This window comes from Oryza sativa, chromosome 4, assembly GCF_034140825.1.
Source record: "Oryza sativa Japonica Group chromosome 4, ASM3414082v1".
NCBI lineage: Eukaryota > Viridiplantae > Streptophyta > Magnoliopsida > Poales > Poaceae > Oryza > Oryza sativa.
In genome coordinates, this window is record NC_089038.1 from 19952627 (window position 1) to 19965346 (window position 12720).

Here is a 12720-nt window from a genome sequence, read left to right on the forward strand (position 1 = left end):
ATTCAAACCTAAAGCATCAAGGGCAAAAAAAAAAAAGGCATTTGCAACCAAACGTAATAGTGAAATGAAGGAAAATATAACGGTAGAGATATGAAAGAGATCAAGTTGAAATTTTAAGGTATAGAAGGGATTGGATAAATTTTAAAGATATGAAAGAGATTAAGTGAGTTTTTAAATGTACACACGGAATTTACTCCATATGTAACGACGACCAACTTCACGAAATACCTAGTTACTGGTCGAGACATATAGGATCGATAATGACACCATCGTACGTACCGAAAACACTGGCATTTGGTGACCTTGAAACATGGCATTAAGCATATAACCTCTAGTTTATCCAAATCCTGCGTATCCATAGCTCGGATTAAATATATGTCCTTCGACTATCTTAAGTCATTTTGGATATCCATATGGTCCAACCATCATCCTCTCTACGCTATATTATCATCACTATGGTTACACTAGTGATTCCTTCACCATGAATCATTCATTGATATAAAACTGTGTTTTGAGTCTGGCACTAACTACTCATCCGGTCCTGTCAATTTAGTGGCCCGGAGCAAAGAGAAAGATGGGTCCTTTAATACACCTCTGATAATATAATATAATGATGTTTCAAACAAATATAATACATAAAAAAATATTCTTATATCAAATAAGTTGTATATCTTCCTCTCCTGAACTTTCTAAATCTAAATTCCTATACTCTATGGGCTCCTATATCCATATCATATACATATGAGATTGGGTCCCTTGGCTTTAAGAGCCGAGCCAGGTGCGGTTGCACAGCTCGACCCCCCCCCCCCCCCCCAGGGCCGAGCCTGATAACTCGACCCATGTCGCTGTTACACATAGATTTACAGCTCCAAAGTCACCTGCAGTAACGACGACGCCTATTCCGATATAATCTCCATGCGCGATGTGGACAAGGAATGAAAACCAAACACTGTGCCTGCCAGCATCCTGCAGCCGATGGCGTCAGGATCCACGACGCATCTTTCCCCTTGCTTTTCGATCGGCTTAAAGCTATGCTACCACACACAGCGATATATTCAGATATGAAACGAACGGTCCAAGCAAGCAAGCACAGAGACATACACACATTGAGATCGACAGGGAGACGAGGGTGGTGAGTCCCACGCGGTCTGCATTGCAGCAACGACATGCCCTACAACCAAAGGATGTCGGTATATATCTCCATCTGTATAGTAGTATCTTGCGATCCTATACCAAGCCGAAACAATATCGATCCCATATAGCATCTTAATTTTCTTAGTTTCTCGATCCCACTATCCGTTACCACACGATCTTACAAAATCTTAGATATTATCCTGATTCTACGGTTCTACAAAATATTATTTAAAATAAGATGGTTTAAAAACAAAGTAAATAAGTATGCTGCACAGGTTTATATAAAAATCAGTTAAATATAACAAAACTAATATGGTTTTTCTTGATAAAATATCTCTATTTGCATGACATATATTATTACTATAAATTTTTATATAGAATGGCTATATGTAATTAATACAAATATTAATTAAACTTAAAAAAATTAATAGTATCCTAATACTGTGATACGATACTATTTTGAACAAAACGATACTACCTACGATCCTGATCCTAATAACCCTGTGGTCCTCGCCTACAACTGCACACTATAGTGCATTGCAGATGAGCAGAGACGACATTTGCCATCGCCATGCTGTGCGTCGACAGTGTGCGAGTACTGTGTGAGGGAGTGCAAATTCTGCAGAGATGATGCAGCCTTTGGCCGTGTCGCCTTTAGCAGCTAGCTAGTGCCCATATATTCTTCTTCTACCTCGCTCATCATCATGCAGACAACCCAGACCAACCCAAGCTAATGAAGATATATATATTGTGTGTGTGTGGACTGTGGAGATGAATATATATATACATGGAGGCATGGTATGATTGTACTGCGTCAGGATCTCAATCAGTGGGCGTAAAGTGAATAGGCAATTTGGATATTTTTGTATGCAACCCCTGATGGTGCTGATGCTACTGGTAAAAGTAAAATTTTAGTCAAGATGAATATAAGGTTATAATGAGGAAAGTCTTTGAAATAAGTTATCATGAGAAAGACAGTAAGGTTAAACTTAAGCTCTGCATATATCATGCATGGGAAAGTAGCTGAGAGTGTCGCTGATTCTAACTGAAGGTCTTATTTATTTGTGTTTTCTGAAAAAAAAGTGTTTGAGAATGTAAAATATTTTAGTTATCTGAAAAGATATACTAATGCTAAAAAAATGTGGAATTGCTAACCTTCATTTTACATTATTTTTTTAGTATTTACGGGAGGGAATGGGGAGAGATTTTTGGACCATCAGATTCGAGTTAAGATTCTTACCTGGCTCTTTGTCATCCAGCTCCGACGAGCTTCTCGTTTTTTTCGGTACCAGCGACACCCCAACTTCAGTAGAGGTGATGAAGGGAAAGACGATGCGCCGGACAGGGCACATCACTGCCATCTATCTTGGGTAGGAGGCTGGTCGGGACGGTCTCGTCGGTGCTGGTAGCATGGGGGCTGGTTGCTCTAGCGTATCGATTATGAGTGAGGAGAAGGTGAGGGAGAAGATAAACGAAGGCAGTATAGCTGCACGAATCTCAAAATGATCTGGACTGTTCAAAAAGTGACCGAGATGCGCGAGGGTTTTTTTTTCAAATATAACATAAGCACTCCCTTAAAATTGTTAGAGACGCTAAAGTATTCTCATTGTATTGACATATTCATAGAATTAGTACATTAGTAGATATAGCTAGTGATATGTCGATTTGAACTTAATTTGGTGAACTCTATGCACTACACCTGCACCTTTAGCTCACACAGGTTAGCTTTCCAGCCACCATATTATACATAGTTTTAAATCTCCGGGTATAGCTGTTTGAGAAGTGTCCTAGGTATTTGCTCTAATGTACAAATTAGTCATTATAGTTTCATTTAGCCCGTTGTAGCTGTTTGAGAAGGTGAACCGCTAAATGTCTTAACATGCTATTTACAACCATAATTATATCTGGTCAACAATCTTATATTTAGCATTAACAGCTAATTATACATTGACAATACAATGGTCATGAAGGCAAAGCGTAGTGCTTTTCGTTGGATGAACAATTATTGAAGTCATATATTATACCATCTGTTTGGACAGACAGTTATCCCAACTAGATAAAATATCCCGTGTATTATAGCAATAATTCGTATAAATAATTTAAGCATATATGTCACCTATCTGGTTTTCCCTGCCATCCATGCATCCTCCCCCACCTAGTAGTGGTTCTGGTGTCCGACGTCACCGAATCTAGCCTGGTAGTCTCTTCTTCCTTAACATCCATGATGCTCAATCTAGCACATATTTTATATGGGCAAAGTGATAAGGTATAGTATATTTCTCCTGTTTCTTCTCTCCATATATCGCATATTCTCTCTTCAAGGCTGATACTACCTTTCTTCCAAATGTTTGATGTTGGTCAGTTCAATTTTAAGCTAACAAATAAAAAAGAGTAAATTACACTCGTAGTGTATCAACATGACAGATAGGTGTAATTTGGTGAAAGAACTTAAGGAATGAGTATCCTAGTACAACAACTTGATAAATGGATGCAATTTAGTGTAACACTTTATAAGTGAATGTATGAGTATAATAACTTGCAAGGTAGATACGATTTTGGTACAATAAATTAAGAAGTGATTCAATAACTTAATTAGTTCAAGAATTTTTTGGTATACATATTTAATATTTATTTTAACAATATACTAACATGGATTAGTGTAGGCATATTTAAATTTTCATTCCAATAACTGAAAGTTAATTAAACTTTATTTTTCAGAAAAATATTATATTTCGATTTAGATTCGAGAAGATAAAAAAATCCATACCGGTAGGCAAATTGGAAGCACAATGTAATTCTTAAAAATTAAATTCTAATATCGGTAGGATTCCTATGTGCTGACATATTAACATGGAGAAAAAAAACTCACCTAGCACTCGTTAACCAAGACAACACATGCTTAGCCAAGTTGCTACACCAAAATACTAAATTGTCAATTTCTTATATTAGAATGTACCTAACTGTTATATCGCACCCATGTGCCAAGTTATTTAACCGTAGATACAATTGACTTAAAAAAATAAAAAAATTATGCCATGTACTCCTACAAAACACACCGAAACATTTTTGTCCGCCCTATTTTCTTCTTCTCTCTTGTTCACCATGGCTCAGTTTCAACGGAGCCACCAGCCAAGATGGAGCGTTGTAAAAATAACTCTAACACACCCCAAGGTCAAAAAGGCAAAAAAAACGACCATTTTGCCCCCATACAATTTTACATCATGAAACTACGCCTTTAAACCTTTTTACCCTGTATAATCCCCAAAAAAAAAATCCCTCATCTCAATACTGACACGATAAGTGGAAGGTTAGCTTGAGCGACAATACTGCCTGCAAATCGATCAATTACTGTTCCGAGTTTCGACTGTCAATCTGACGACGATCAACGATAGCTCTTCTTTTTTTCCTCACCGTCGTCAGAAAAAAGGAGAGGACGGGGTGTGGGCCCGGCCGGCCGGTCACATGTGGCCATCAGATCCAATAATAACTTTGGAATGTATTACACCTCCTCTCTCATGAAATTACTAAGGCCACCACTAACAAAGCACACGAACATGTGTACGGCTGACACTACGGATTCAACTAATCAAACCGTTCAACCGTAGTATGGATTAAGAAAATCTACATATATTTTTCAGCTTTGTAAGGTGTACTAGATGGCCGTGACAACGTGCGAGTTAAAGGCAGAAATGGTACAGCAGTTAATTTTGTGACGTGCATTCGACCCGTAGCGGATCTAGAAATATTTTGGACCATGAGTAGACTTCATTATAGCTAATATTTACTGTAGAAATTTTATTTTTATTTTTTTCTAATTATATTGGATTTTAGTGGATTAGCCGCCGACGAGCCCGGGCGGCTGCCCGGGGTCACCGGGTGGTAGATCTGCCCTTGCATTTATCTGCTCCCTCCGTGCAAAGACGTAGTATTTTTAGTTAGTTTTTACACACAAATATAAGTCATATTTAATACCTCAAATACAAATTAAATGTGTATTGCTCCTTTTATTTGTGCCATATGGCTAAATATTTAAGTTTTAGTGCTTCTTTGAAACACAAGTGTTAAAGTTGGTGTCAAATACATGTACAAAATCGGTTATAGTTTAGGACTTGGATTTGTGCTTGGTATTGTGATAGAATTATAATCGGTCTATATCCGCTCCATCTTAAATAAAGAGGATGCAGTTCATGGCTGTTTTAGAAATTCCAAAATTTTCACATGAATTGGTTCACATTCCAAAGGAGTTCCTAAAAAAAACCTCTGAAATTCCTTCATTCCAAAAATATCTCCCCTTTGGGCTGCTGCAATGCAAAATACCAGCATATAGACGCCCTGCATTTGTGGGTGGAGGAAGTTAGAAAGTAAAATTTAGCATTTGGCCACTTCATTCCTAGGATGTCCGTAAAATAGAGTTGCATTATGTCCTAACCATTTTGCCTATCATCATAGTACCACTGGTATAAAGCGATCACTTGAAATTGAAGGCTTCAAAATTTATTGCCACTTGTTGGAAAACTGAAAGTTAGTAATGACAACAATTGGATGCACATGTGAGTGATTGTTGGATATATGGTAACTGAAATCAAAACATCAAACACATGATCCATTCTAACTTTAACTTGTGCCCCTGCTCTATTCCCCTGTTTCATGCCAAAAGAAAAAAAAATGAAACTGAAATGCTGCCTACAAAAACTGAAATATGCAAGTAATTAAACTTATGATATAATTTGAGGTGCTACTGAACATCAAAATGAGCACTTACATATGCACACCAAAAAATGAAATTAAAACAATGACATGTGCAGCACTATGATGTGTACCACCATAAATAAACACAACTCAAAAATCTATGTATACATAAAAACAATAAGATAAATTCAGGCTTTGAAATACAAATGACTATTCATACAATGCATTGTTTTATTCATCATTTGTATATCAAATTTTGAGGTGTTCTTTTTTTGGTAACACATACAAATACAATTATGTGTTGCGAGACTTAAACTCAACCTAACCTAGGTTGATATAGGTAGTGCACATTCCATTTTCTCTCCCATTGTCTAATGGAAAAGAACCAGTTTCTCAGCTTAAAGTAGCTTTCCACACCACAACATCTACAAGGCAAAGCGATTTCCCCAATGGAAAACTGGTACACAAGCATGGCACACACACTCAACTAAGCTTGTCTCTTGCACCCCCCCCCCCCCTAAACTCCTATTTTAAACAAAACAAACCCAAAATCATCTGGATAAACAAAAGATCACAAATAATTAAACAAACACCCAAATCTAACTTTACACCATCTTTTGCCTACCTTTTACCTTTACCTTTGCGAAATCATCATCAGAACCCAACCAAATGGAGCTAAGCTCTGCTCTCACTTGAACACCTGGTCCCATGGATTGCCTATAGCTGATTAATTGATTATAACCCATAATAATAAATTATAGATAAATTTTTCACATATATGCTCTCGGCGACTTAAAAGTTAATATTAAAAAGAATATATCAAAATCTATCAACTTCAAAATTAAAATTTAAAATTTGACATCAGCTTATAAATATAGGGCAAAAGATGAGAGATCGCTTATGCTTATGCTTATCAGTCAAAATTTAAATTTTTAACTTATATTTGGAGCTGATTTTAGGGTTTTTCAGTGAAGTTTATTTTTCAGCATTTGTTTTTAGATCGCTAAGAAGAACTATATAAATTTTTTTCACAAATTATGAATAAGTGAAACGTTGGGGCTATGTTTGACAAATAGGATAGGGAAATAATTTTCCACCCATCAAAAGATATCTTTAAATCCTAACCATTTATTCTCCCCCTTCATTTAATCCTAACCCTTCGTTCATTTTACTGGGGCACGAGGCCTGGGATTACCCTGTCCAACCTATTTATTGCCACCTATCCTTATCTCACCTCGCTGCATTCGCTCACTCACACTCACACTCACTCTCTCTCTCTCTCTCTCTCTCTCTCGACATGAGAGGCGCCATTGCTGCGGCGGTGTGCGCCGTGCTGCTGCTGCTGGTCGGCGGCAATGGCGGCGGGTGGTCGGCAATGGCGGCGGCCACCATGGAGGAGGACAGGATCGTGGCGCTGCCTGGGCAGCCGAACGTGAGCTTCGCGCAGTACTCCGGCTACGTCACGGTGGACGCCGCCAGGAGGCGGGAGCTCTTCTACTACTTCGCCGAGGCCGAGCTGGATCCGGCCACCAAGCCCCTCGTCCTCTGGCTCAATGGAGGTAAAATTAAATTAAGCTAATAAATTTATGTACTGTACATTTGTGCAGTGTGCATGTAGCTGCATTATTGGGGGGAGGTGAGATTGCTCGAGCATTCGAGCAAGAACTGTGCAAGGTTGATAATGTAATGTGGGGGAAAAAATGTGAAATCGAGAAATGATAGGGAGATTAGTTTCTGTGTGAATGAGCCTAGAGCAAAACATGTTTAACTTTAGTTAATTGAGTTAAAGGAAAGATTTTCTTGGTTTGCTGCAAAAATGGGGGGAGAGAGCTTTGTTTTTTTTTTTGAATTGTATTTGGTAATTAAGCTTGTCAAATGAGGAATTCTGTAACCAGATTCTCATTCAAAGGGAGAATTCGTTCACACCGGAATTATTGGTGGTTAAGATTAACTTTTTGGTGCCCATATGCAATGTGTAGGGCCTGGCTGTTCATCAGTGGGAGTGGGAGCATTCTCAGAGAATGGGCCATTCAGGCCTAGTGGCAATGTGCTGGTGAGGAATGAGTATAGCTGGAACAAAGGTGAGAACTTGTATGTTGTAAACCACAATAGAGCAAACTTTTTTTCTTTTGTGCCCTCTTTTGCTTTCTATTGTTCCTTTTTTTCGCCGCGAAAAGATTGCGAGGAACGAAGAAAATTTGAGGCATCTGTTGGATGGTTTTTCAGAGGCCAACATGCTGTATTTGGAGAGCCCTGCAGGAGTGGGCTTCTCCTACTCCACTGACCCTTCCTTCTATGGTGGTGTTGGTGATAGCAGGACAGGTGAGTTCTATATATGCATTTGCCAAATTATGGCTCAATTTTGCGCAGAGTTAGATTTAACATTTTTGAGGGGCTTTTGAATTTCTTAAGCTAGGGACAACTTGAGATTCTTGCAAGGCTGGTTTGCCAAGTTTCCGCAGTACAAGGGCAGGGACCTGTACATTACAGGAGAGAGCTATGCTGGTAATTTAAGGCCACTCCACTGTATTGTCTTGTTGCTTTGATCAATTGTGAATTTTGTTAATTCATTCCCTAACTTGCACTGTAAGTGTTTTTCAGGCCACTATGTTCCGCAATTAGCGCAGCGCATGGTCGAATTCAACAAGAAGGAGAAGCTGTTCAATCTGAAAGGCATTGCTGTAAGCAAATCACCACCCCCACCAAGCTACATTTCACTCAAAACTCATGAGATCTGTCTTGGAATTCCTAATTACAAGATGTTGTCATTTGGTTCATCCTGATCAGCTGGGCAACCCGGTCCTCGAGTTCGCCACCGACTTCAACTCGAGGGCCGAGTTCTTCTGGTCGCACGGCCTCATCTCCGACTCGACCTACCACTCCTTCACGACGGTGTGCAACTACTCGCGCTATGTGAGCGAGTACTACCATGGCTCGCTTAGCTCGGCCTGTGACACTGTGATGACCCAGGTGGCCAGGGAGACTAGCCGGTTTGTCGACAAGTACGACGTCACCCTGGACGTTTGCGTCTCGTCGGTCTTGATGCAATCCAAATCCCTCGCCCCTCAGGTGAGAGTACATGGCATGCATTTTAATTACTGTGCAAACCGATGAGTTGCATGCGCCAACCAGTTCAGCCAAGAGTTTAAGCTGACAAGGAAAAGAGAGGCAGTTAAGGCTTGTTGTTTTACATGTTTTTTTTTTGTTTTTTTGGCGTTGTAAGGTTGTCAAAATCGTGATCCTGAATCAGCAATCATAGAATCGTTTACATGAAAATCGTAAAATTGTTGATTCTACCTATATAGAATCGTGGAATCAGGCACCTTAACTAGGATCGTAAAGTCGTAAAATCGTATGACGGAATCGAGATTCTGACAACCTATTGTGCGTGTTGCGCATTTGCTTTTGCAGCGAGGGAGCAGGGAGCTGGACGTGTGCGTGGAGGACGAGACGATGGGGTACCTGAACCGGAAGGACGTGCAGGAGGCGATGCACGCCCGCCTCGAAGGCGGCGTGCCCAAGTGGACGGTCTGCAGCAGGTGCATTTTTCCTCAAACTTTTATCAGTAATCCGCAATATGCCGCATTGCTGCTGCTGCTGCTGCTGCACTTCAGCAAGCTCACTCAGTAGTCAGTACTGTGTTGCATTGCAAGAGAAATTAAGCTAACATTCAGCTCTGCAATCTGCATTTGCCTCTGCTTCAGCAAGCTCACTCAGTACTATTGCATTGCTAGAGAAAGCTACTCCCTCTGTTACAGGTTATAAGATCAAACTGCTTCAAGTTTGACTAAGCTTATAAACAAATATAGTAATATTTACATCATCAAATTAGTTTTTATTAAATTAATAATTAGATATTTATTATTTTTCCTTATTAATGTTTTTTTTTCCTTGAACAACAATGCACGTACATCGATGCAGTGTTCTGGAGTACAAGCAGCTGGACCTGCAGATCCCGACCATCAACATCGTCGGCGGCCTCGTCAAGTCGGGCGTCCCGGTGCTGGTGTACAGCGGCGACCAGGACTCGGTGATCCCGCTGACGGGGAGCAGGACGGTGGTGCAGCGGCTGGCGGGGTGGCTGCGGCTGGGGACGACGGCGGCGGGGTACAGGGTGTGGTTCGAAGGGCGGCAGGTGGGCGGGTGGACGCAGTCGTTCGGCGGCGGCGCGCTGTCGTTCGCCACGGTGAGGGGGGCGTCGCACGAGGCCCCCTTCTCCCAGCCCGAGCGCTCGCTCGTCCTCTTCGCCGCCTTCCTCGCCGGCCGCCCCCTTCCCGACTCCTTCCAGTGACGTCGTCCCGAACGACGATGATCACGTCTCATGTCAAGCGCGGAGGTGCATTGTTGTTGCGTTGCAAATGCGTACGAGCGATTTCGTGTGCGCCACCGCTATATATAGTACTCCGTATTGTTGCTGGGAATCGAATTGTTTCTCGGAGAAAATCTCATCTGGAAAATGCTGATGTGGGGTGGGGAAGATGACTCCATGCCGGGTTTACCTTGCTCTTTAGTTCAAAATAGAAGTAACTAACGTTTGTTACGGAGAGTACTCCCTCCGTCCAATAAAAAACCAACCTAGCACTAGATGTGATGTATTCTAGTACTACAAATCTAGATATATCTCTGTACATATTCATTGTACTAGAATATGTCACATCGAATCCTGATTCGTTTTTTTATTTGGACGGAGAGAGTATGCTATAAGCTCTTGCAGTTTGGGAAGTGTGTGTTTGGCGAATGAGGGAAATTTCTCCCAGTCTGCATCCGCTGAACACAGCCTGAGCAGGAATTCTAATTTTATCCTTTTTTTTTTCTCTTTATAATGAAAATCAATCCCCAGCCTCGGCGTCCAGTACGTGTATTCTATATCATATACTCCCTCCCTCCATATTTTTTATGACGTTTCGGACATCTTGGTGAAAATTAAGGAAGCAGTGATGTTACCGTTTTACCCTTCCCTTCCATCGCTGCTTTTTTCACGCCGCTGCCGCTTTTCATCCCTACCTCTCGCTCAGGCCGCCGAGGCCCTGCACGGCACAACGCTCCCTCAACGCCGGCTTGCTCGTCATCTCCCCCTCACCACTGCATCGGATGACCCCGGTCGACGGTCGTGGAAGCGGGGCGACCATGGAGGACGGCAGGGTGGGCAAGCGTAGAAAAGTTTGTCACTCTATGGAAGAAGGCTGCACAGAGTGGCGGAGGTAGCGGCGGATGGTCATCTGATGCAGCGGCGCCGTTCCCACAACTGCCTCGGATGAGCCCCCAGTTGTCTTCTCTGTCCCCGAGGTTAGTCTTTCTCTATCCCACATGGGCCTCAGTTGAAATGCGATGAATTTGAAATCTTGGTCTAAGATGGTGTTTGTTGGAGTAGATAATGAGCAGATGACCTCTTCTTTTGAATCTTTCACAATGTCAGCACCATTAGAGTCGAATTTTTCTTTCGAGAAATGTTGTCAAATGACAACTAAGTTCGTCAAAGAACGTGGTTCACACTTGGTTGAAAGTAAAAACAAAGCGTATTAATATTGGATTTTTTTAGATCCCCATTACATGCTCCTTAGGGACAATTTATAGTATTGGTAGTGGTACAAGCTCATGCATCCTAGGATTAATAAATACAGGGAAATTTACATGGATACCTTTATGATAGGGACATTTTATAAGGACAACTAAAGTCTATTTGGCCACGGGACCCTTAGTGGGCCCTAACATGAGCCTTACTTGGTGAACATGCCCTTTTAGGCTCTCTGTCCTTTGATTCCGATGGCGAAGATGCCCTGGCTTGGTGGCGAATCCCTCGTGCTTCGCCTAGCGGCTTCGCCCAGGGTAATCGCCCTGGTCACCAATCAGCACTTCGCCCCCGGCGTGGTTGTTTCGGCAGTCTCGGTCGAAGGCTCTCGTGGCATGCCTCCAACAGAACCACTTTGACAAAATAAGGATTCACATGTGTTTAGATTCCCTAATACTGCTGCTTGGTGTTGCTGCTATCTGCTACTAAATGATGTTCCTAGCTGCTGGAAAAGCTGCTAATTGATGTTGTTTGCTGCTGCTATATGTGCCTGCTAAATGCTTTCATATTTGCATTTGTTTTCATATATGCATGATATGATTCAAAATTCAGAAGCAATATATTTACTCCCTGTTTGTAGGTTAGTTATTGTTCACATTTATTTTACTCTTTTATGCAACATAAATCTTCTAGAATCCTAAATATTGTTGCTCCTGCAGGATTACTATCTGTTAGAGAATTTTATACTATGTGCCACCTATACTCTCCTTCCATCCCTTGCAATTAGATAGCTTTTTGCATGCAAGTTCTAGTTGATGTGTTCATTTTCAGATTAGGAATTCGTTACACCTGATTCCATTTAATTCACACTTTGAAATTGCCATAGTTTAGTCTAAGGTTGCTTACAGTTAAATGATGTATAAATTGGCAAGGAATTAACTAACTGGTTGAGATGGACAGATGGTCTTTATATGTGGAGGTTCTCAGGTGCATTTTATTTGCATATTTGCTCATTAATAGCGTGAATTTCTGCATTTTCAGGGTTTCTTTATGCTTCTGAAATTGAAGACAATCGAAAGTTTTGAGAAACTCCCATATAACAAAAAATTGGAGTACTCCCTGGAGTACTTCTCAAAACTGACTAAATGTTGTTGACACACAAATTAAAGTCAGCATTTCGCTATCGCCCTGGAAATTTGGAAACCGAATCCCTTGGTCAGCTCCAGAGAGCTGAAACTGAAATGGATTCTGATGACACCCCTGAATAATCTTCCTTGCCAACCTACTCCAAGTTACAAAAAGTTACTATCACCGACATAATTCCAAGTTACAAACTCACTTTTCATGTCCATGGCTCTCAATCCGTCACTGTTACCCCAATCAACACC

The 12720-nt window shown here is 41.0% G+C and overlaps 1 protein-coding gene across 1 annotated transcript; it reads left to right on the forward strand.

Moving 5' to 3' along the window:
• The first annotated feature begins 7061 nt into the window (after positions 1–7061).
• LOC4335700 (serine carboxypeptidase-like 45) lies at positions 7062–10502 on the forward strand. Its single transcript, XM_015779585.3, has 8 exons — positions 7062–7382; positions 7803–7904; positions 8050–8145; positions 8236–8328; positions 8425–8504; positions 8611–8892; positions 9235–9362; positions 9745–10502. Exons 1-8 carry the CDS (start codon positions 7121–7123, stop codon positions 10112–10114), a joined length of 1413 nt encoding a protein of 470 aa, XP_015635071.1. The 5' UTR covers positions 7062–7120; the 3' UTR covers positions 10115–10502.
• The last annotated feature ends 2218 nt before the right edge of the window (positions 10503–12720 follow it).

Bases quoted from the DNA above. Each gene is read 5' to 3' on its own strand.
- LOC4335700 (XM_015779585.3), top strand. From the start codon at position 7,121: ATGAGAGGCGCCATTGCTGCGGCGGTGTGCGCCGTGCTGCTGCTGCTG. The intron at 8,146-8,235 runs GTGAGTTCTATA...GAATTTCTTAAG, and splicing joins TGTTGGTGATAGCAGGACAG to CTAGGGACAACTTGAGATTC. The intron at 8,505-8,610 runs GTAAGCAAATCA...CATCCTGATCAG, and splicing joins TCAATCTGAAAGGCATTGCT to CTGGGCAACCCGGTCCTCGA.